General features: G+C 37.9%; 1 protein-coding gene across 6 annotated transcripts in view; it reads right to left on the reverse strand.

The window, feature by feature from the left end:
• Positions 1–19,026: 19,026 nt before the first annotated feature.
• The window catches only part of trhr2 (thyrotropin releasing hormone receptor 2), a 62,218-nt gene continuing 56,835 nt past the window's right edge, over positions 19,027–24,409 (reverse strand). For all 6 annotated transcript variants that reach the window (XM_057835914.1, XM_057835909.1, XM_057835910.1 and 3 more), the window contains one exon: positions 19,027–20,728. In XM_057835914.1, coding sequence (XP_057691897.1) covers positions 20,156–20,728 — 573 coding nt within the window. In that variant the 3' untranslated portion in view covers positions 19,027–20,155. The remainder of the gene's footprint in view (positions 20,729–24,409) is intronic.

A 24,409-nucleotide genomic window follows, 5' to 3' on the forward strand; every position in this document is an offset into this window, starting at 1 on the left:
CATAAAAGGAACTTGTCTTCTGATGTAAAGTATTGATTTAATACAATTATTTTTTTATATTTGCCCTTTCAACAGTTCCTTTTCCTTGGAAGTACTCTTACATGGGTCGGAACAGATGGAGGATTGTACGTATACTGTGGGGCAAATAAGTATTTATTCAACCACCAATTATGCAAGTTCTCCGACTTGAAAAGATTAGAGAGGCCTGTAATTGTCAACATGGGTAAACCTCAACCATGAGAGACAGAATGTGGAAAAAAATCAGAAAATCACATTGTTTGATTTTTAAAGAATTTATTTCCAAATTTGAGTGGAAAATAAGTAGGCTATTTGGTCACCTACAAACAAGCAATATTTCTGGCTGTCAAAGAGGTCTAACTTCTTCTAACGAGGCCTAACGAGGCTGCACTCGTTACTTGTATTCATGGCACCTGTTTTAACTCATTAGCGGTATGAAGGACACCTGTCCACAACTCAGTCAGTCACACTCCAAACTACACTATGGCCAAAACCAAAGAGCTGTCGAAGGACACCAGAGACAAAATTGTAGACCTGCACCAAGCTGGGAAGACTGAATCTGCAATAGGTAAAACGCATGGTGTAAAGAAATCAGCTGTGGTAGCAATTATTAGAAAATTGAAGACATATAAGACCACTGATAATCTCCCTCGATCTGGGGCTCCATGCAAGATCTCACCCCGTAGCATCAAAATGATAACAACAACGGTGAGCAAAAATCCCAGAACCACACGGGAGGACCTAGTGAATGACCTACAGAGAGCTGGGACCACAGGAACAAAGGCTATTATCAGTAACACAATGCGCCGCCAGGACTGAAATCCTGCATTGCCAGACGTGTCCCCCTGCTGAAGCCAGTACACGTCCAGGCCCGTCTGCGGATCGCTAGAGAGCATTTGGATGATCCAGAAGAGGACTGGGAGAATGTGCATCCGATGAATACCATACCCACTGTGAAGCATTGGGGTGGAAACATCATGCTTTGGCGCTGTTTTTCTGCAAAGGGACCAGGACGACTGATCTGCGTAAAGGAAAGAATGAATGGGGCCATGTATCGAGAGATTTTGAGTGAAATCTTCCATCAGCAAGGGTATTAAAGATGAGACGTGGCGAGGTCTTTCAGCATGACAATGATCCCAAACACACAGCCAGGGCAACAAAGGAGTGGCTTCGTAAGAAGCATTTCAAGGTGCTGGAGTGGCCTAGCCAGTCTCCAGATCTCAACCACATAGAAAATCTGTGGAGGGAGTTGAAAGTCCGTGTTGCCCAACGACAGCCCCAAAGCATCACTGCTCTAGAGGAGATCTGCATGGAAGAATGGGCCAAAATACCAGCAACAGTGTGTGAAAAGCTTGTGAAGAGTTACAGAAAACATTTGGCCTCTGTTATTGTCACAAAGGGTACATAACAAAGTATTGAGATGAACTTTTGGTATAGACCAAATACTTATTTTCCACCATGATTTGCAAATAAATTCTTTAAAAATCAAACAATGTGATTTTTTTTTTTCCACATTCTGTCTCTCATGGTTGAGGTTTACCCATGTTGACAATTACAGGCCTCGCTAATATTTTGAAGTGGGAGAACTTGCACAATTAGTGGTTGACTAAATACTTATTTGCCCCACTGTATGTATATATTTATATATATATACATGAGTGAGAATTTTGGAAATACAATATCTTTCTTTTACACCAGACATCTCTTCAATAATTGTTCAAGCAGTAACTGCAATGTGTGTCAGCAAAATGATTGGTGAACATATCTTGCTGTGTTGCCCACCTGCCATCTCCCAATTCCCCACTGAGCTAAAGCCAGCAGGAAGCGCCTTGTGCATGTATTGTTCTTCTTCAACTGCATGTTCAAAACTGACAAAAGACAATTAAGATTAAAATTAATTAGCATTTCTGCTGACTAATCTGTGTTCTGGGACCAAATGTTAAACATACATTGTTGAACGGCCCTCATTTTTACCTAATTAAATGCAGTGCAATGCCATTGTGCTTTCCAGCAACATACATTGTCGCCAACTGGTTGAGGCAGCTGGCGAGTTCAGCCAACTGTGAATTTGACCCCTTTGCGACCCTGTACTGTCAGTGAATTGACACGGATGGGTACAGAGTTAGGTTTGATAGATTACAAGAAAACTTTTCTCCTAGAATAACTATTGAATAAGAATTATTTTGAAGATCTTGCTGTCCAGAGCATTTTGTTCTATAAATTTCAAAATTTTGCTTCTTCATCTGTCGGATTCCTGGGGTGTTGGGGAGCTTTATTTTCCGCAGTAACTAATTCAAAGTTCAGTTCAAAAATTCTAAATTGAATTACTGAAAATGTTGGACTACACTTTATAACCAACTATAAGCCACACCCACCAAATTTTAAAAGAAAACTGTGTTTGTACATATATACAGTGGGGCAAATAAGTATTTAGTCAACCACTAATTGTGCAAGTTCTCCCACCTGAAAATATTAGAGAGGCCTGTAATTGTCAACATGGGTAAACCTCAACCATGAGAAACAGAATGTGGGAAGAAAACAAAAAACTGAAAATCACATTGTTTGATTTTTAAAGAATTTATCTGCCAATCATGGTGGAAAATAAGTATTTGGTCTATACCAAAAGTTCATCTCAATACTTTGTTATGTACCCTTTGTGGGCAATCACGGAGGCCAAACGTTTTCTGTAACTCTTCGCAAGCTTTTCACACTCTGTTGCTGGTATTTTGGCCCATTCCTCCATGCAGATCTCCTCTAGAACAGTGATGTTTTGGGGCTGTCATTGGGCAACACGGACTTTCAACTCCCTCCTCACCCCATGTCGTCAAAATGATAACAAGAACGGGGAGCCAAAATCCAAGAACCACTCGGGGGTACCTAATGAATGACCTACAGAGAACTGGGACCACAGTAACAAAGGCTACTCTCAGTAACACAATGCGCCGCCAGGGTTTCAAATCCTGCACTGCCAGACGTGTCCCCCTGCTGAAGCCAATACACGTCCAGGCTCGTCTGCGGTTCGCTAGAGAGCATTTGGATGATCCAGAAGTGGACTGGGAGGATATGTTATGGTCAGATGAAACCAAAATAGAACTTTTTGGTAGAAACACAGCTTCTCCTGTTTGGAGGAAAAAGAATACTGAATTGCACCATACCCACTGTGAAGCATGGGGGTGGAAACATCATGCTTTGGGGCTGTTTTTCTGCAAAGGGACCAGGACGACTGATCTGTGTAAAGGAAAGAATGAATGGGGCCATGTATCGAGAGATTTTGAGTGAAAATCTCCTTCCATCAGCAAGGGCATTGAAGATGAGACGTGGCTGGGTCTTTCAGCATGACAATGATCCCAAACACACAGCCAGGGCAACAAAGGAGTGGCTTCGTAAGAAGCATTTCAAGGTGTTGGAGTGGCCTAGCCAGTCTCCAGGTCTCAACCCCATAGAAAATCTGCGGAGGGAGTTGAAAGTCCGTGTTGCCCAACGACAGCCCCAAAGCATCACTGCTCTAGAGGAGATCTGCATGGAAGAATGGGCCAAAATACCAGCAACAGTGTGTGAAAAGCTTGTGAAGAGTTACAGAAAACATTTGGCCTCTGTTATTGCCACAAAGGGTACATAACAAAGTATTGAGATGAACTTTTGGTATAGACCAAATACTTATATTCCACCATGATTTGCAAATAAATCATTTAAAAATCAAACAATGTGATTTTCTGCTTTTTTTCCACATTCTGTCTCTCATGGTTGAGGTTTAACCATGTTGAGAATTACAGGCCTCTTTAATATTTTCAAGTGGGAGAACTCGCACAATTAGTGGTTGACTAAATACTTATTTGCCCCACTGTAAAACTCACTGGACTACCACAAGCAGGTGCTTCACTAGACCTACTACACTACAAGACTGGGACACAGCGCGGCACCGGCAAGCAAGCAAAACTTTTTTTTATAGCACAGTAAGTCAGAAATAGCGCGTTAAACTATATACCGTAATTTTCGCACTATAAGGCGCACCTGACTATAAGCCGCCACTCACCAAATTCGACACAAAAACGACATTCGTTCATAGATAAGCCACACTGGACTATAAGTCGCCGCTGTCCTCACTGTAATATGGGATATTTTCACCAAAAGATATTAACCGGTAACACTTTATTTGACAGCGGCATCATCTGACTGTCATCAGACCAAATGAACCACCATGAAGCTTTGAACCAATTGGCTGCAAAGTTTCATTGCTTCTGGAAGCTTCACTTGGCCATAACTGCTCCCTTGGGGAAGACGGTCAACCTCTATTGCCACCTGCTGTCAACACTGTTGTTGTCCAACATGCCTCCTAGCTTGCATTGCAGCGCTACAGTTGTAAATAACAATCAAAATTGATGTTGTTGTTCATGTTTGTGTAATCCGGCAAATTATCTCTCTTTTAAATGGATATATATGATCCGAGCTGGACATAAATGGAGTTAGTGACATAATTTGCCGGATGACACTTAATGACATCTGTCATAAGCGTTCAGTAATGCCCATCATAGTGCTATGTCACAATTATAACAGTCTTATGACGCCGCTCTCAAATCAAGTGTTACCTATTAACCCAAATAAATCAACAAATAAGCCGCACTGGACTATAAACCGCAGGATTCAAAATGAAGGAAAAAAAAGTAGCACCTTGCAGTCCAAAAATTCCGGTATTATTTGATTTAATTTATTCTAACCCTTCCTTTTGACCAAGGTCACCTGACCATAATACAAGTTCCTGTAAAAAAAAAAAAAAAAAAAATTACAGTTTTTATGTTTTTCAGCCATCGCTATTCATAATCAAAATTGGGACATAACTTGTTTACAGTCAATTCACCTCTGCTCATGCTCATCAGCTTCCATCTCTCCTTCACCTTTTCCTGGACTCTGCTGCTCTACTTTGTCTGGACAGAAATAGGGATATATCAATGTAACTGTTATGCAATTATTCGGTAACCTTGTGACCTTGTTTACGTCTCTTATTCCTCCTTGCTGATTTATCCTTGCTGCGAGCAAATAACTTTTCTAATTTGCATTTGCAAGAGAAATGCTGTTTGAGTGAAATAGAAATAAAAAAAACAATACATCTTGTTACCAATTAGAGAGACTGCAGTAACAAATGAAATTCTTGTAAAAGAGCTGGAAATTATGATGAACACACATACAAAATTGTCAGAGGTTACTATATCCCAAAGATAGGCAATTAATTCATAGAGATTGATTCTGCTCCGGGTCCGTTTTCACTCGCAGGCTGAGAATCACTGAAACACAGAAAGAAGAGGCAAGGGTATGGGCTAGGGGCAGAGATCTCAAAGGTCAAAAATATATCAAGGTATAGGAAGGCAAGATGACAGGTAACACTCACAAGTTGCTGTAAGGGCTAACAAACTCACATTAAGGCAGAGGGCTGAGGGTGTATAAGTAGGGAGGCAATTTTGAAGATCAGGTCTGCTGAACATGTGGGTTGAATGAGCGCTAATGACAATGTGGGGGGAAAAAAACAGAAACACGCAGGCCTGATCCTGTGGTGTAACAACTGGTGGTGTACGGTTAAAAAGGTAGCTAGTGGTTTGTAGTCGGAAAAATACAGTATTTCAGTTTATAAATGAACATTTTGAACCAACTTCATCGTTCCAAACATGAACAACTGCAGTTTTTGGACTATAACGCACACCTGTCTATAAGCCACACCCACTAAATTTTACAATTATATTTGTTCACATATTAGCCGCACTGGACTATAAACTGTAGGCATGTTCACACCAAAAGATATAAGACGCAGGGTTCAAAGCAGCAGGAAAAAAATACAGTCTATAGTCGGAAAATTAGGGTAGTTCATATCCACCCCATTGTTGCCACCCAACCAGTTCACATACTGTAGTTTTCATACTATAGACAAGTTTCCTGAGCGAAACATGGGCAGCGCCATCTTGGAAAATTTCTGCTCCGAACTTCCTGTTTAGAAAGAACAACATGAATTGCGGTTTAGGGAAGCAGTGTGTTGACAAAGTTAAAACTACAAAATCAAACCAGAGGAACCTACGGAATCTCCAAAAATGGATTCAGCATGACGTAGATAAGACTCCGTGACCTTCTGTGCTCTGCGTCAACTCCTGGTAGCTCCTATATACTAGTATATGGTTTGAAGTGGAATGTTTTGAACAGCGTCCAGCTTCAAAGCACCAGTGTTGATCTACTCGCTATACGCATTAAATTGAAACCAGCTGCAGACAAGAAGTTAAGGATGTGATTTAAACCTAAGGATATACCTAAAAGATAGTATGATTGTTCTTTTCACTTGGTTGATCATTAGTGGACAAAATCTTAACAAGCTGTCAGCCTGTGCTAACGTTAGGTGTAAATTGATACGCGGCCACTTGAGTGACCAAAATGAGGTGAAATTACAAAAAATTTTACATTTGCTGAATTCAGAAGGGCTGACTTGGATTTTGTTGTTACAAGGAAATACCACAAGGTATGTGCATATAAACAGAAATAGTATGTCATTCTCTTTTATCGCGGATATTAATCTTGATATAACATTTGGACAACATGATTCAAGTTCTTGTTTTATTTAAAACGATTGGTGCGTGTGCGAAACAGGTCAAGAAATCACAATTAATAAAATTATTAGAAAAATATTAACGAAGGTTGAGCATACGAGGAATGTGTTATCAGACAGCAGAGCTCCGGAGCCTCGCAAGACTTTCACCTGACATTACGGAGACCCTCGGTGGCCTCCAGACAGGCTTTCTCCTGCTGTCCTCGGTAATTCCAGCTCCAATAGCTAATCTTAAAGTTGCTGCAGTTAAAAAGCTCGTAGTTGGATCTCGGGATCAAGCTGACCATCCGCCGCGAGGCGAGCCACTGTCTCCCAGGCCCAGCCTCTCGGCCGCCGCCGGGTAAAATGCACATAGTCTCAGTATACAGTGGGGCAAATAAGTATTTAGTCAACCACCAATTGTGTAAGTTCTTCTACTTGAAAAGATTAGAGAGGCCTGTAATTGTCAACATGGGTAAACCTCAACCATGAGCGACAGAATGTGGGAAAAAAAACAGAAAATCACATTGTTTGATTTTTAAATAATTTATTTCCAAATTAGAGTGGAAAATAAGTATTTGGTCACCTACAAACAAGCAAGATTTCTGGCTGTCAAGGAGGTCTAACTTCTTCTAACGAGGCCTAACGAGGCTCCACTCGTTACCTGTATTAATGGCACCTGATTTAACTCGTTATCGGTATAAAAGACACCTGTCCACAACCCTCAGTCAGTTGGTCACACGCCAAACTCCACTATGGCCAAGACCAAAGAGCTGTCGAAGGACACCAGAGACAAAATTGTAGACCTGCACCAGGCTGGGAAGACTGACTCTGCAATAGGTAAAACACTTGGTGTAAAGAAATCAACTGTGGAAGCAATTATTAGAAAATGGAAGACATAGAAGACCACTGATAATCTCCCTCGATCTGGGGCTCCATGCAAGATCTCCCCCCGTGGCGTCAAAATGATAACAAGAACGGTGAGCAAAAATCCCAGAACCACACAGAGGGACCTAGTGAAGGACCTACAGAGAACTGGAACCAAAGTAACAAAGGCTACTATCAGTAACACAATGCGCCGCCAGGGACTCATATTCTGCACTGCCAGACGTGTCCCCCTGCTGAAGCCCGTGCACGTCCAGGCCCATCTGCGGTTCGCTAGAGAGCATTTGGATGATCCAAAAGAGGACTGGGAGAATCTGTTATGGTCAGATAAAACCAAAATACAACTTTTTGGTAGAAACACAGGTTCTCATGTATGGAGGAGAAAGAATAATGAATTGCATCCGAAGAACACCATACCAACTGTGAAGCATGGGGGTGGAAACATCATGCTTTGGGGCTGTTTTTCTGCAAAGGGACCAGGACGACTGATCTGTGTAAAGGAAAGAATGAATGGGGCCATGTATCGAGAGATTTTGAGTTAAAATCTCCTTCCATCAGCAAGGGCATTGAAGATGAGACGTGGCTGGGTCTTTCAGCATGACAATGATCCCAAACACACAGCCAGGGCAACAAAGGAGTGGCTTCGTAAGAAGCATTTCAAGGTCCTGGAGTGGCCTAGCCAGTCTCCAGATCTCAACCCCATAGAAAATCTGTGGAGGGAGTTGAAAGTCCGTGTTGCCCAACGACAGCCCCAAATATCACTGCTCTAGAGGAGATCTGCATGAAGGAATGAAAATAATCCCAGCAACAGTGTGTGAAAAGCTTGTGAAGAGTTACAGAAATCGTTTGGCCTCCGTTATTGCCAACAAAGGGTACATAACAAAGTATTGAGATGAACTTTTGGTATTGACCAAATACTTATTTTCCACCATGATTTGCAAATAAATTCTTTAAAAATCAAACAATGTGAGAGAGTTCACATATTTATTTTCCCCTTTCTGTCATTGTTTGAATGCTATCCTCATTAAAATATGAAAACTTATAAATGTTTGGGTTGTTTTACTTAAAGCAGACACTGTTTTTACATCTGTGTGATTTTGACAAGATCAGATCACATTTGATGTTGATTTTATGCAGAAATATGAGAAATTCCAAAAGGTTCAGATACTTTTTTTCTTAAAACTGTATCTCATTTTTGCAAAAAACATCACTGCAGACTGCAAAAGGTTTAGTTGGAATTGCTTCAGAAACTAAAATACAGAAATGAAATATTGTTTCATGGCTTCATGGCATAGTCACATAAGGAATTAATTATGTATTCATATATGGGTTTCACTCGGCATGATCATCAATACAGTGAGATCAAACTTTACAGCAAATGCAACCACAAGTCGACATCATGATTGACGTGAATAGGAATAAGAAATGCACACAATATACGTGCCTGTAAATAGCATCTATGAATTATAGGAACACAAGCCTGTGTTGAGGTATAACTAACAGTTGTATCAAGAGTGCAGGTGGTAGCTTTTCACATAATTTAATTGCCTTATGTGTGACACATGTGTATGAATATTGCATGCTGATACTGTATGTGGCAATGTTCAAGGAAGGTTATAACATCTGATAACGGCTTAAATATATATGGTGCTATTTCATATGGAACCTCAAACATCTATACCAGGGCTCACTATCCTCCATGGTCCCAGTGGGCAACAGCTTGCCCATGTTTCATTTTGATATTTAGTTTTTGTTTCTCGCCTTGCAAGAGAAATCACAACATGATATGACTAGATCATTATTATTAATTGCACATAAGTAATTTGAGCATGCTTATTGTAAAAGCAAGTATCAAACTGAAAACTGTGTGCATTAATTATTTTAAAAGTACCTCTGTTTCAAAGATGCTGGTGACAATTGGTATTATTATCTAGTATGTATGTTTTCATAACTGTTTTTCGTGTACATTCACTGAAAAATGATTTGTTATTCAGCACGTGAATAAAAGCCTAAAATATCTCAAAAAGATCCTTCAGTCCTGTGCTAATCCTCTAATTCAACCTTTGTTTAGCTTCTGACAGGTGCTCTGTTCCTGGCAATAGGTCACATGTGGAAGGTCCAAGGAACACTGATTAGAGACACAATTTATTTTCACCTGGCTATTTCTCAAAATAAATAACCTATTGCTCTTAGGGCCAAAGAAGGGAGCTCTTTGTGACAGGGGAAAGGAAAAACGGATCACCCCAGGTGTTTTTCAAATGTGTCAACCTTTTTGATTATAACTACAATATGTATTTTCCCGTTTTACACAGATAAATCCACAAAACCGCCATATACTGAACATACAGTGTGTTGTAGCTCTGTACAAGTAAGTAGTAAAATATATGTAATATAAATATACAGTATATATATGGCGGAAAACACAGGCAAGGATGAAAAAGCAGTTTCTGCTCTTGCTCCCCTCTTTAAAATAAACTGTTGTATTTAATTTTTTTTTTTTTTTTTTAAACAGTTGTGTTTGATAGAACAATATGTCTATATGCTGCCATAGCAGTTTCACGGCACATTAAGCCCCCAAACTATTTTTAATTTGTCCGTTTTACCCTGGAGACCCCCGTTTACAGACAAAGCGCAACCGCTTTTGTTTCAACCCAGCCATAAAAATAAACAGAAGGTATATAATTATATTTATTATTTGAAATGTGCATCATTTTTAGCTTTGAATCATTAATTGATTTCTAATATTTACTTTAAAAAAAAAAAAAAACGATTTTATAAAATTATTTACTCGCATATTTTAAACTTTTAAACAAATTATGTCACAATGAAAACAATAGTGTCAGTAAATAGGTCACGGATATCTACCTCATAACTATCGCTTAATTGTATTTTTTTTTTTTTTTTTATGGTTACTGCCGCATTTTCCCCGATATTTTAGATGATAATTAATCGATCCAAACAAAGAAAAATTGAAGAAGAAAAAAAGTTTTAAATGGTAAATATTTGAAAAACAAAATCTCGACCACTCTTTGATGTCTGCGATTTCTGCATTGCGACCCTTGTTATATTACCGTGTTTCACGCATAAAATCCCCAAAAAGTCCACCTGCGGCCATTCATAGCTGTGTCTTGACACTCAGTGAGACATGCTACACGGAGTTTTTGGATTGAAACAAGGTAAGTACGCGATAATATCTCGTTAAAATCATGGTGTCTTTAATTATGCTCTCTCATGCTCTCACCCCAAGTTAGGGTTCAGGGGTTTAATTTTTTTTTTTTTTTTCTAAAATGCTCTCCTGTTTAGAAAAAATCTTCCCCCAGAAAATTGAGATTTTAATCACACATGCAATAGTTAATTAAAAAAAAAAAAAAAAAAAAAAACGACTTTACAAAATTATTCACTCGCATATTTTAAGCTTTTAAACAAATTGTGTCACAATGAAAAAAATGATGTCTGTAAAAAAGTCGTGGATATCTACCTCATAACTATCGCTTAATTGTATTTTTTATTTTATAATTTTTTTGTTACTGTCGCATTTTCCCCGATATTTTAGATGATAAATAATCAATCCAGACAAAGAAAAATTGAAAAAAAAAAAGTTTAAAAGGGTAAATATATGAAAATGAAAATCTCGCCCATCCCTTGATGTCTGCGATTTCTGCATTGCGACCCTTGTTATATCACTTTGTTTTCTTTTCATAAAATCCCCAAAAGGTCCGGCTGTGGCCATCCAAAGCTGTGTCTTGACACTCGGTGAGAAATACATTTTGGATCGAAACAAGGTAAGTGCGCGATAATATCTCGTTACAATCATGGTGTCTTTAATTATGCTCTCTCATGCTCTCACCCCGAGTTAAGGTTCAGGGGTTTAAAAAAAATGTTTTTTTTTCTAAAATGCCCTCCTGTTCAAAAAAGTTCTTCCCCCAGAAATTTGAGATTTTAAGCTTTACAATGATGTATCATTCATGCATTTAGGACAATTTTGAAATTTGGCCAAATGGGGGGTCTCAGAGCAGAACTTCAGGTCCCCTGTGTCTATCTGTTTATATATACTTATATATACAAGCTCCACATCAGTTGGCACAAAGTAAATTGTAGGCGCAAGTAAGTTCCATACATGCCACGTCCCGGTTAATGTCCGTTTCAGTCGACCCAGGAATTTGCTTTCTTCGGGACTTAACTGGAGTTCAGCGTATGTCTGAAAGGGGCTTAACAGTAACTCCTCTCAGCATTGATGGTAAGCACAGTATCTTATTTGTTACTGCATTTTATGAATATGACATATAATACATGTTTTTCGATAGTTATTTTGCCATTTAGGGGGGATTTAGGGTTACTTAAATGTTTAATTCCGATTTACGCAGAAATTCGTGTTACGTTGCTAGCGTAGGAACGGAACTCGTTTGTAACCCCAGGGACTACCTGTTTATACTAATGCAAAACCATGTATATTATAATGAATTAAGCAAATGTTGATAAGTCAAGGCCGGAGAATGAGACCAAAAAGCACTGTTTATTTAACCATCTGAGATGCAAAGAGGAATTGAAAAGCAGAATTATCTGGTAACTAAAGATTTGTTGCCTAGGAATTGTGTTACTGGGAAGCGGATTCGATTACCATCCCTGATGTAGGTACACGCACAAAAACACCCGCGGGAGATAGCGCACCAAAAACACTTTTAGTTATCCGTATTCTTATTAGATAATATTTGTTGTACTTACTTTGTACTACTTAAAAAAATCAACCACCTATGTTTCATAGTGTAGCCAGAACAAAGAGCATATATATTTACAGGCCATATGCTGTATGACAAGTAAATACAGTTTATGGAGAATATGGCTCTTACTGAACAATTTCTAGGAGCTGCTCATGGAAAAGAGGAAAATATTTTGGGCTCGCTGCCAGAAGATTTATTTATTAATAATTTCTGTTGTTTCTCATATCTCCTGCTTTCGAAGAGAATTTAATTATTAAGAAATGAGCTGAACCAAAATATGCTATCCAAACAATTTATTCCCATTCATTTAATGAGGAAACAAGTTTCTATACATGCACAAATTGCAGAGCAAAAAAAGAGAACAACAAGGGCCATATACGGAAATACAGGTAAAGTCAATTAAAACCCCAAATATTTAAATATACAGAATTACAGCACATTGAACTTACCATATGACAAAAGCAGCTTTCCAGGGCTGAATATTAAATGCTTTGCCTTGTGAAATTCAGACTTTTAAGTGATATTAACATAATTATTTACATCACACAAAAAGGAATCATGCATTTTATTACAAGGTTTCTGCAGTTTCCTTCATATATTATTAAATCAAAGTACGTATACACTTTTTCTTTTAAATCATAAATTCCCTTAGAAGAGAAAGAGCTCACATCGTAAAACGGCATAGTGCTTTGTTAACCATAATTTTTATGACAGAAGTTTGTAAGGTTTCGAATCATGGTTTAAAAATATATTATTGTACTGTGATCCATATGTAACTGGCTTAATGTTGATGGTCGTGACATCACTGCACTACTTTTCTCATTCTTCCCCAATTTTAAACCAGGATTTTAACTCACATTGTTATTGTACAAGTTGAAAATGCTGATTACTGAGCTACAGAAACCCAGTTGGAACCACTGTTATTTGTGGCAAAGATGAAGAAGAAAACCGTATTCCCTGAGAACCTAGAAATACTGGCACCTGAAGCTGTTAGCCCGGTGGGCTTTTGACCACCACAATCATCGGGCCAGTTACACATGCTGTGCTTTTTGCAGTCGTTTGCTGTAAAACAACAGTTAAAATATAGTCAGTTGTTGTCAGTTGAGAGTAAACTTTTTATGGTTTTCCCTTTTTTTTAAATGGTACAATTCTGGGACTCACAGCCACAAGGATTTTATACATTTTTTCCTGTATTTTTTCATCTTACAGTGTAGTCCAGTCTGAGACGTAGTTATAAGTTAAAATAACGGTCTCTGACAGACAATCTATAAGAGGCCATTCTTACTGTTTTTACTATACAATACATACATTTTAATTGAAAACAACAGCAACAGGAGGACTAAGACAACAACTAGATACTAAATTAGTGGATTGAATATTTAATCTGAAAGACAGTAACATAAAGTTGTCAAAAGAATTTGGTTTTGTAATTCATTAAAATTCGCAAAATAACTCAGAAAGATTCATCAATCAAACATTCTTTTTCAGGGCCAAACAAATATACTGTACAGTATTTTGGGAATGACAAGAAGATTTATGTACAACCCCTAGCAAAAAGTATGGAATCACCAGTCTCACTCACTCAGACATTTTATAATGTAGAACAAACTCAAATAAAAAGCTTGGAAAATAAATAAATAAATAAATAAATAAATAAATAAATAAATAAATATATATGTTGTATATATATATATATATATATGTTCAAAATTGCAACTCTAGCATTCAGAAAGACTAAAATAAATGAATAAAAAACATTGTGGTTGTCAGTAAATATTACTTTTATAGAGCAAGTGCAGGGAAATATATATATGGAATCACTTCACTCTGAGGAAAAAAATATGGAATCATGAGAAACAAACAAAGAAATAACAATCAAAACACATCTCTAGTATTTAGTAGCACCACCTCTGGCTTTTATGACAGCTTGCAGTCTCTGAGGCATGGACTTGATGAGTATTCTTCATCAATTGGGTGCCAACTCTCTTTGATTGAAGTTGCCAGATCATCCTTGCAGGTCGGAGCCTTGCTGTGGACCTTTTTTTTTTTTTTTTTTTTTTTCAATTTCCACCAAAGGTTTTCAATAGGGTTGAGATCTGGCCTATTTGCAGGCCATGCCGTTGACTGGATGAGACTTTCTCCATGGACTGATTCAACAGTTCTAGCTCTGTGGCATGATGCATTGTCATCTTGGAAAATGAGAAACATATATTCAATTGGAGGGAAAAGAAATCTGCCTAAAATTTCAATGTAAAGTTGTGCATTTATTGAAGATTTAACCACGTCCATCTTCCCAGTGCCTTTGCCTGACATGCAGTCCCATATCATCAAGGACTGAGGGAATTTTGTTGTCTTCTTCAGGCAGTCATCTTTGTAAATCTCACTGGAACAGCAACAAACAAAAGTTCCAGCATCATCACCTGGCCTGGAAATAGCCCATATCTCAACCCTATTGAAAACCTGCGGTGGAAATTGAAAAAAATGATCCATAGCAAGGCTCCGACCTGCAAGGATGATCTGGCAACTGCAATCAAAGAGAGTTGGCACCCAATTGATGAAGAATACTCATCAAGTCCATGTCTCAGAGACTGCAAGCTGTCATAAAAGCAAGAGGTGGTGCTACTAAATACTAGAGATGTGTTTTGATTGTTATTTCTTTGTTTGTTTCTCATGATTCAGGTTTTTTTTTGTTTTTTTTTTTGCTCAGAATGGAGTGATTCCATATATATTTCCCTGCTCTTGCTCTATAAAAGTAACAGTGTTTTCTATTCATTTCTTTTAGTGTTACTGAATTCTAAAGAGTTGCACTTTTGAACTACTTCATTATTTTTTCAAGCTTTTTATCTGAGTTTGTTCTACATGATAAAATGTCTTGAGTGAGTGCTCGTCCGAGACTGGTGATTCCATATTTTTTGCTAGAGGTTGTAAAAGCACACGCAGGTCACTCACAACACTAAACCTCATATTTATAGAACAAAAGGTGATTACAACAGAAAAAGAACATCAATGTCTTGTTCTTCCTTGGTAGTTTTTAAGAAACCTCATAAAAGCAGTGAAGATTCCTTTGACATATACTGTACATGCTCTATATTGGATTGACTGTTTTTCAAATCTGCATTGCACCAAAAGAAGATCAAATAAAATGGCATTGGTGTTGTACATTGATTTTAGATTTGGCTGATGTTTAAAATATGTAGTAGTTTTGCCTCATCAAAGAGAATTAATAATTCAGTCTTCAAGTTTGAAGAATCGCTTGTGTGTACATGCATGTGAGACCTCGCATGTGTGTGTGTGTGTGTGCGTGTGTGTGTGTGAATGCTTTCGATTAAAAAAAAAAAAAAAAGGCTTTGTAAACTTTAATTTTAGCCAATTTAGGATATCCTTCAAGGACAACAACAATTTATTTCCGAAACACTCTTCTCATTAAATTTGTGTTTATTCATCCATTTTGACCATATCGCTAAACTTCCTCCTTTTCTTTTTTAACTGACGATTGCCAAGCGCATCCAATACACTTCGCCACCTGCAGGCCGTTTTGGAGCATTAAAATTGCTCTCCAAATGAATCCTTTGGCGAAGTTGCGTCAGACCCTTATGTAGCCGCAAAAGAACATAAAAGACGTATTTATACGTCGTTGTTAGAGAATAAATTAATCAGCCCTGAGATGAATAATAAATAAAAATCGGGCTCCGAGGTTCTAGGCATATACATGCTTAGAATATACCAATATAATTTCCTTCTGATCCATCAATGAATAACAGACAAATAAATTCTACAGTGGTACCGCTACATACCAAGTTAATTCGTTCCAGGGCCTTGTTTGTAAGTCGAAATAGTCGTATGTCGAGCAGGATTTTCCCATAAGAATACACTATAATTCCATTAATTCGTTCCACAGCCCAAAAAAACTACACTAAATCCTTAATAAATACTGCTGGTACGATTACAAATGGCAATTACACATAGCAAAACAAATAAACCCCTGGCAACAAAAGTGAGTACACCCCTTATTAAATACGTACATCCCTAAATGTCCAAATTGAGTACTGCTTGTCATTTTCCCTCTAAAATGTCATGTGACTCGTTACAGGAGTGTTGTCAGCATTGCTGCAGAGATTGAAGAGGTGGGGGGGTCTGCCTGTTAGTGCTCAGACTATACGCCGCACTCTACATCAAATCGGTGTGCATGGCTGTCACCCCAGGAGGAAGCCTCTTCTGAAGATGGTACACAAGAACGCCCGCCCGTCTCATCAGACCATACGACATGGTTCCAGTAATCCATGTGCTTTGTTGACGTGTCTTCAGCAAACTGTTTGTGGGCTTTATATAATAATAATAATAATTCCTGTAATAATGTAACGAATCGGGTTCTAATGTGGCGGATGCTTTTTGCTCTACCTGAACGCACCGCATGGCTGACGTGACAGAAAGAGGGAGCGGTGCAGTTGAGAGTGTACTTTCACTTTTAATGTCTTCTTGAAAACACAGTCAACTGCAGCGGACAGTAGGCGTTTCGTGTGGGTAAGTTCTTGGGTAAGTTGGCGATTTCTTTGGCGATGTTACCACAATAATAATTGTCACCTTAACTTATAAAGACTGCCAAACGGTCGTCGGAGGAGGATTGTGGAGATGTATTGTTGAGCCAGTTCACGGATGCGCACACCACGCTCATATTTTTCTATAATTTGCATCTTCATTTCAATGGTGTCACCTTTTTCCTTGTTTCACCACCTGTACCAACCTTTTTGAAACCTGTGTTGATTTTTCTCACATGAAAATCCGTCCGTCTGCGGTGCTGTCATGTCGTCGTATTTCGAGCACGTCGTCGGATGTAGAAACAAATGGCGAGTCAAATTTTATGTCGGATGTTGAAAAGATCATGTGTCGAAGCGGTCGTATGTCAAGGTACCACTGTAATTTGATTCATTTGTTCCACAGCCCACAAACCTACGCTAAATCCTTGATAAATACTGCTGGTACAATTACAAATAGCAATTACACATAAAAAACAAATAAATTTATAAATACAAATCGGAATAATAATGGTGTTCCTGAAAACACCGTGTGACAGACGACAGAGTCAGAGCAGTGCGGAAGAGTTTTTACTTTCTCTTTTCATGTTGTTGTTGGCATCGGCTAAGGCCAGTGTTACTTAGTAACACGGTACTGTAATCTGATTACCTTTTTCAGTAACGAGCAATCTAACGTGCTCATTTTTCCAAACCAGTAATCTGATTAAAGTTAGTTTCCTTAGTGCCTGTGCGTTACAATTTTGTTGTTGCCTCATAATGTATGTTGAATGAAGAATACTGTAGTCATGTCCGAAGAGCATTTTGAACAGAAATATTGCTCTCGCGTTTGGGAGAGACATCACGTGTCACGTTTTCTAATCGGAGGACAAAAAAATAACGGGCCACGTGTATTACTATGCTGTGTGAGTGCTGGGAGTTCGCGGCCAATACAGCATAGCCTAGCTACCTCGTCAGAACACAATGAAAGAGGCAGGGGAGATACTACAAACGGCTGCATTTGCTCACTGGAAATACAGTCATTATTTCATATTTTTGTCCAGTAAAGATAAAAAAAAAAATCTCCGTGTGTCGCAAACTTTGCGCTAGCTCAAAAAGACTGTCGATCACTGAAAACATCCAATTCAAGGAACCACTTGGAATTACAGCACAGAGCTATACAACTCGACGCACAGCCTACAGGTAACAAGAGCACTTCTACAGTTTTTAACCAGCCTTTACGTACATTTTATAGTCACAATTTGTAACCAGAGGCGGAGTTTGACGTTGACATGTTGGGGTTGGGATCATCATTTGTGATTGATTGAATGAGGTGTCCCCAAACTTTTGGCCTGTACTGTATGTACAGTATATACATCTTGACACAGTTCGTGTTCAATCCTCGGTTCAAGCTTAGTTGTTGAAGCTTTTGAAAGTTTAGGTTTAAAGAAACTCTACATAGCCATCTTGTCTCCTGAGTTGTTGTGTTGGCTAAGCAAAGCAAAGGACCGTTTCTCAGGTGCTAGTCACATGATCTGTTCGAAAAATAATTTGGACCCATTATGAAATACTTTAAAGGATTCTTGTTCGTTAAGTTCATTTTTGTTGTTTGTTATATTGCTTTACAACTTTTATAGACGCTATTTTAACGGCCTAGTCTTCATTTTAAAGACGAAGTTCAGAATTTTTGTCATTAGGCTCAATCTTTGAGTTAGCGGGAGTTTAATTAGTCGTTGGGGTTGATTTGAACAAATTCCGTGCAGTTTGTCAATTATTTGTTAGTTTCAGGGTTTTGGAGTGGCTAAGCTAGCGCGAGTCAATGGTGGTTGAAATCAACTTCATCAACTAATTAAACCCCCGCTAACTCGAAGTCTTATTTGAAAAATTCAACTGCATGCGATGACATTTTTCTGTTGTCATTCTTATGTTGAAGCAGCAAAGGGAAAAAAATTGGTAAACCTAACTGATAAATGACTATTAAACTTACTTTGATAATAATCAGTAACTAGATTACTTTTTTGTGGCGTAATCTGTAATTAAATTACTTTTTCAAGTAATCTGTGACAAGACTAGCTAGTGTTGCCCAAGTTCTGAAATAAATGATTAAAAACATGGCGAAGCTGGCGACTTCCTTGATGATGTTGCAATAATAATACAGTGGTACCTCTACATACAAAGTTTGACCTTGTTTGTAAATCGAAATGGTCGTATGTCGAGCAGGATTTTCCCATAAGAATACATTATAATTCTATTAATTCGTTAATAAATACTGATGTTACTATTGCAAATATCAATTACGAAGAGCAAATCAAATAAATTATGAATAAAAATCGGAATAATAGTATAATAATATCTGTAATAATGTAACAAACCAGGTTCTAATGTGGCAAATGTGTTTGCATGGTGTATCTGAACGCATCGCGTGGCTGACTTGATAGAGTGAGCCTTTTTAGTTTCACTTTATTTACTGCAGAGGACACTAGGCGTGTTGTGTTGTACAAGTTGATGGAATAAATGATTAGAAACCTGACGAAGCTGCTTGATTTCTTTGGCGATGTTACCACAATAATAATTGCCACTTTAACTTATGAAGACTGGCGAACGGAGGAGGACCGTCATAGACCGTCTAAGGCTGTATTGTTTAGCGAGACATATCACCGATGCTCACCACACGCTCATATTTTACTATCATATCCATCTTCATGTTGATGGTAAGCATCACCTTTTTCCTTTTTTCACCACCAGCACTAACATTGTTGGAACCCATGTTGATTTCTCTCACAGGAAAATCATCATGCGTCCGTCTTGCAGGAAAACAAAGAAACTGCGGTGCTGTCATAGATCGTCATATTTAGAGCATGTCGTCGGATGTAAAAACAAATGGCAAGTCAAATTTTACGTCGGACGTCGAAAAGATCATGTGTCGTAGCGATTATATGTCGAGGTACCACTTTAATTGTCACCTCAACTTATAAAGAGTGGTAAATGGAGGTCGAAGGAGGATCATCGAAATCGTACACATATTCCAGCCGTATTGTCGAGCCAGTTCACTGAAGCACACACTATGCTCATACTGTATTCTTCAATCATTTCCATCTTAATTTCAATGCTAAGCGTCACCTTTTTTGTTTTTTCACCACTTGCACTAACGTTCTTGGGACTAATGTTAATTTTCTTACAAGAAAATCCGCCGTGCGTCCGTCTTGAAATTGAGACGCTGTCTCAAATTGTCGTATTTCAAGCATGTCGTCATATGTCGAGACAAATGATATGTCAGATTTTACGTCGGATGTCGAAAGGATTGTATGTCGATACGATTGTATGTCAAGGTTAAACTGTATTAAAAAAGCAGTCTTTTACTCTTTAATTATTTTGGACACAGGTCATTGACTGTAGGGGAAATATTCTACATCAAATCGGATATGGGAATTTCAAATTCTAATATGTGATCAAACTTGTGTAAACATTCACATAGTCTCCAACTCAGTCTTTGTTGTATATGTGTCAGGAGTATGAATTGTGTCATCATTTGACGGCGAACCCTTAACATCAGTTAGCACAGAGGTGTCAACGGAACTAATGTCTAAACAATAAGTTGCTGATCTGATCAAATTGTCTGCTTCGTTGCCGTTGATCACAATTGTCTCTGGCTGATCATTTCCACGTTTTTTGTTTACATCTGTTGCAGTATTTAGAGTGGCTCTTTTGACTTCTTCATTCATTCCGCTATTATTGGACAGGGATGTACGTGGGTCACGGACTATACTGAAGCCTGCAGGAATGGCTGATAGTGTCCTCTGCTTTCCTTCTTGCTGCTTGCAGTGGTACAGCCCACGGAATGCTGAGCGAAACTTCTGAGACATGGCATTGTAAATCACTGGATTAATTGCACTGTTGGCATAAATGCACGTCCGACAAAATAATAGGAACCAGGCATCGAGATAGGGTGTGGACACAAAAGAGTTGATCAAAACTAATGTTCGATAGGGCATCCACAGCAGAGCGAATAGGATCACCACAACAGCTAACATCTTTGTAACCTGTAGAAAGGAAGCAGAAAGGGAAGAGTGTATTAAACTCTATAAGCGTCAACAAAATCACAAAATTAATTTCAGGCAAAATGAATTGGAAATATTTATAAGGAATTTAAGTTAGAAAATATGAAAGAAAGCCTATTTTTTTGTACTTGACATTTGATTTGTGTGTATTTAGATGACCAGTTTTGGGAAAAACAGGTTTGGCGAGCCTCAACAACTGTTTTAATTGTAGACAGTTAGAGTTCTTTTTTTATTAATATTATATTGATAAGACTTTTTTTTTTTTCCAATTTAGGGCAAGTGAATGAAAGTGCGAACAAAGCTACGGTGGCCCTGAAGTTCAAAACGCTATGTCAAACTCCAAAACATAACGGCAAATCAAGAAACAAAAATCCATCAAGAAACCGGAATAGGTAGGTATCAGTCTGAAAGTTCACTCATCGTTGATTGGACGAATGAACCATTAAGGGTAGGTACGGATGAACGGGAAAGCTATTTGAAAATGAGCATTACCAAATAGGCAATCATAGCTGCTGCTCTAAATTATTACTTTTATTCGGCACATCAATATGAGGTAAAATATTTATGTAAAATATTACTTCAAATAAAAATATTCATTTATATAAATGACTATTCTATTGTAGCGTCACTAAGAGTACTGCTGGCGCCGCGAAAAAAAACTAAAAATATGACCTGTACAGTTTATAAATGTTTGAACCTGTGGTAGGCAGGGCTGAAACTAACAATTAGTATATAATCCATTATTTAGATGATTGATTATACGATTAATCGGATGAATGTCACTTTTTTTCAAGTACCTTCACAATTTAACTTGGAGTTGTTTTAGACATGTTGTAAGTAACAATGAAGCATAGACTTCATAATATATTTACATGACACATTCCCCATTCACTGCGTCACACTTTCCCGAAGGGGGCCGTCCAACACTCTGCTTCATTTATTAGCAGTCGGTCACATGCAGCGATCTAACGCCGGATTTAGGTTGAAAAAGTACGAAAACTATACTGCATACAAACAGGAAGGATTGTCTCAGGAGTGATTTGTTCAAGATTTCAAGGTAATTATTATATTTTTCGTACCATGCATTCATTTTAAAACGTGATGAAAAAAATCAACGGGAGACATTAGCCGCTACAGCATTGGCATTATACTTTGCAATATTTACGTAAAATAAATGTTACCTGCAAGTTTTTGTTTTGCTTTTAACCAAGAATCGAGACTGTTTTACGTCCATATCTATAAAGAATTCAGGGATTTAAGCCTTTACTCACAATGATTTTCAGTGGAAAAAGCTCTTTGTTTACATATGGCGGCCGCTAATTTTCTTACTGTGTAGCCTCATAATTCATAATATTTACCTAAAATAAATGCTACCTGCACATTTTTTTGCTTTTAACCAAGAATCAAGACTGTTTTACATCCATATCTATAAAGAATTAAGGGATTTAAGCATCTATTCTCAAGAATTTTCAACGGAGAAAGCTCTTTGTTTACCTATGGCAGCCACTAATTGCTTTACTGACTAGCCTCATTGTTCGTAATATTTACGTAAAATAAATGCTACCTGCACTTTTTTTTTTGCTTTTAACCAAGAATCGACACTGTTTTACGTCCATATCTATAAAGAATTCAGGGATTTAAGCATTTATTCACAACAATTCTTAACGGAAAAAGCTCTTTGTCTGTGTTTCCATTCGGTCGGCTTTGATGGAGATAGGGCGCCTATGCCCCGTCAATATATTATGAAGTCTTTGAATGAAGGCAATATGGATGACTATTTCCTTCAAAAATAATATTTTATTACAGCTTCGTGACTTAGTTGCAGTTTACAACTGTACTGTTTTAAGTACATAAAACTTGTGAACTTCTAGTTTTTAAAAAAGGTTCTGATTAAAAAACGTGAAAAAAAATTCTTGTAACACAAATCAGACAAAATCCCTGTTCAAAAAAATGCAGCTGACTTTTATTTTTTTCTAGTGGGCAAAACGCTGGTACAAATAGTGTCATTTACTCATTCATTTTCTTTAAACTAAACAAAATCGAATAAGGAAGAAACAGACTGTAATAAATCAGTTTTCTTTATCAAACAGTTGTTTAGATACATTCCAAATCCAATTTCAAAGCACACTCTCCAGTATGAAAATTTATGATTCAGTTTGTGTTGAAATGAGACTCTCAGCTGTTATATGAATGGATTTATGTGTGTGGTCTCTTTATAAAAAGAAATAAGACAACTTTACGATCAAACAATAATTAAGTGCTAACATGCCTATCCAAAACACAATACAAATGGACACTTATGACACTAATTTGCATGATCGCTAACTACCTTAGCGCTCTGTGCTAAGTAGTAAGGGCTCATCAACAAAGATTACAAACGATGCAATTGGCTTCATTTGCTCACCTCTGACGGAGGCAGACAACGCAAAAGACAATCTACCTCTCGACACTTTGTTATATTCATAGACTTCATAATGATATTGACGGGACACACTCCCCAGACACTGCGCCACGCCTTCAAGAAGGGGGCCGTCTTACAACCCGCTTCAGTCGGTTGAAGTCAGTCGCAGTTATTCTCTAACACATGCAGTGATCCGACGCCGGATTTAGGTTGAAAAAGTATGAAAAATGTACCGCATACAAACAGGAAGGACTGTCTCAGGAGTGACTTGTTCGACGATTGATGGTAATCATTAGATTTTTACATCCATATCTACAGTATAAAGAATTCAGGGATTTAAGCATTTATTCACAACAATTTTCAAAGAAAAAGTTTTTTGTGGTGATAAGGTGGCGCCACAGTGGCTTAAAGACTAGCAGCACATTCGACATATTTACATAAAATATATGCTAACCGCCCTTTTTTTGTTGTTGCTTTTAACCAAGAATCGAGACTGTTTTACGTCCATATCTATAAAGAATTTAGGGCTTTAAGCATTTATTCCCAAAGATTTTCACCAGAAAAAGCTCTTCTTGGTGATAAAGCGGCGCCACAGAGGCGCCACAGAGGCTTAAAGAGTAGCAGCATATTTAACATATTTTTACGTTAAAAAAAATGCTAACAGCCCGTTTTTTTGCTTTTAACCAAGAATCGAGACTGTTTTACGTCCATATCTATAAAGAATTCAGGGATTTAAGCATTTAATCACAATAATTTTCAACATAAAAAGCTCTTTGTCTGTAGATAGGGCCCCTATTAATCGTCCCCGCGCCCCGTGTCCCGTCAATATATTATGAAGTCTATGGTTATATTATTGATGAACAACCCAAGAGCAGCAGCAGCAGCAGCAGCAAAATCTCGATCTCTTGCTCTAATCACTGGCCCACACTTCACATTACACACTAACAAGGAACCAAATGGGACTGCTCATAACTGCCAGCAAAAATCAGTTATCAAATTAGTTGGCAACTAATTTATTAATTGATTTCAATCGACTTAATCGAGTAGTTGTTGCAGCCTTAATGGTAGGTAAGTTTCAACATGCAATGTCGCTATGAACATTTGAGCCTTGCATCCCTTTGGTAGCTTTTCTAACTGTAACCAACCGACTATGGTGGTGATATACAGTAGGTATGTAGATAGTGCATACTATTTAACCATAAAATACAGCAGGATATTAACCAAAGCTGATTTCCCTTTTAAAATTAAGGAAGACCGTCGTA

Source organism: Corythoichthys intestinalis, chromosome 5 (assembly GCF_030265065.1).
Source record: "Corythoichthys intestinalis isolate RoL2023-P3 chromosome 5, ASM3026506v1, whole genome shotgun sequence".
NCBI classification, from domain to species: Eukaryota; Metazoa; Chordata; class Actinopteri; order Syngnathiformes; family Syngnathidae; genus Corythoichthys; species Corythoichthys intestinalis.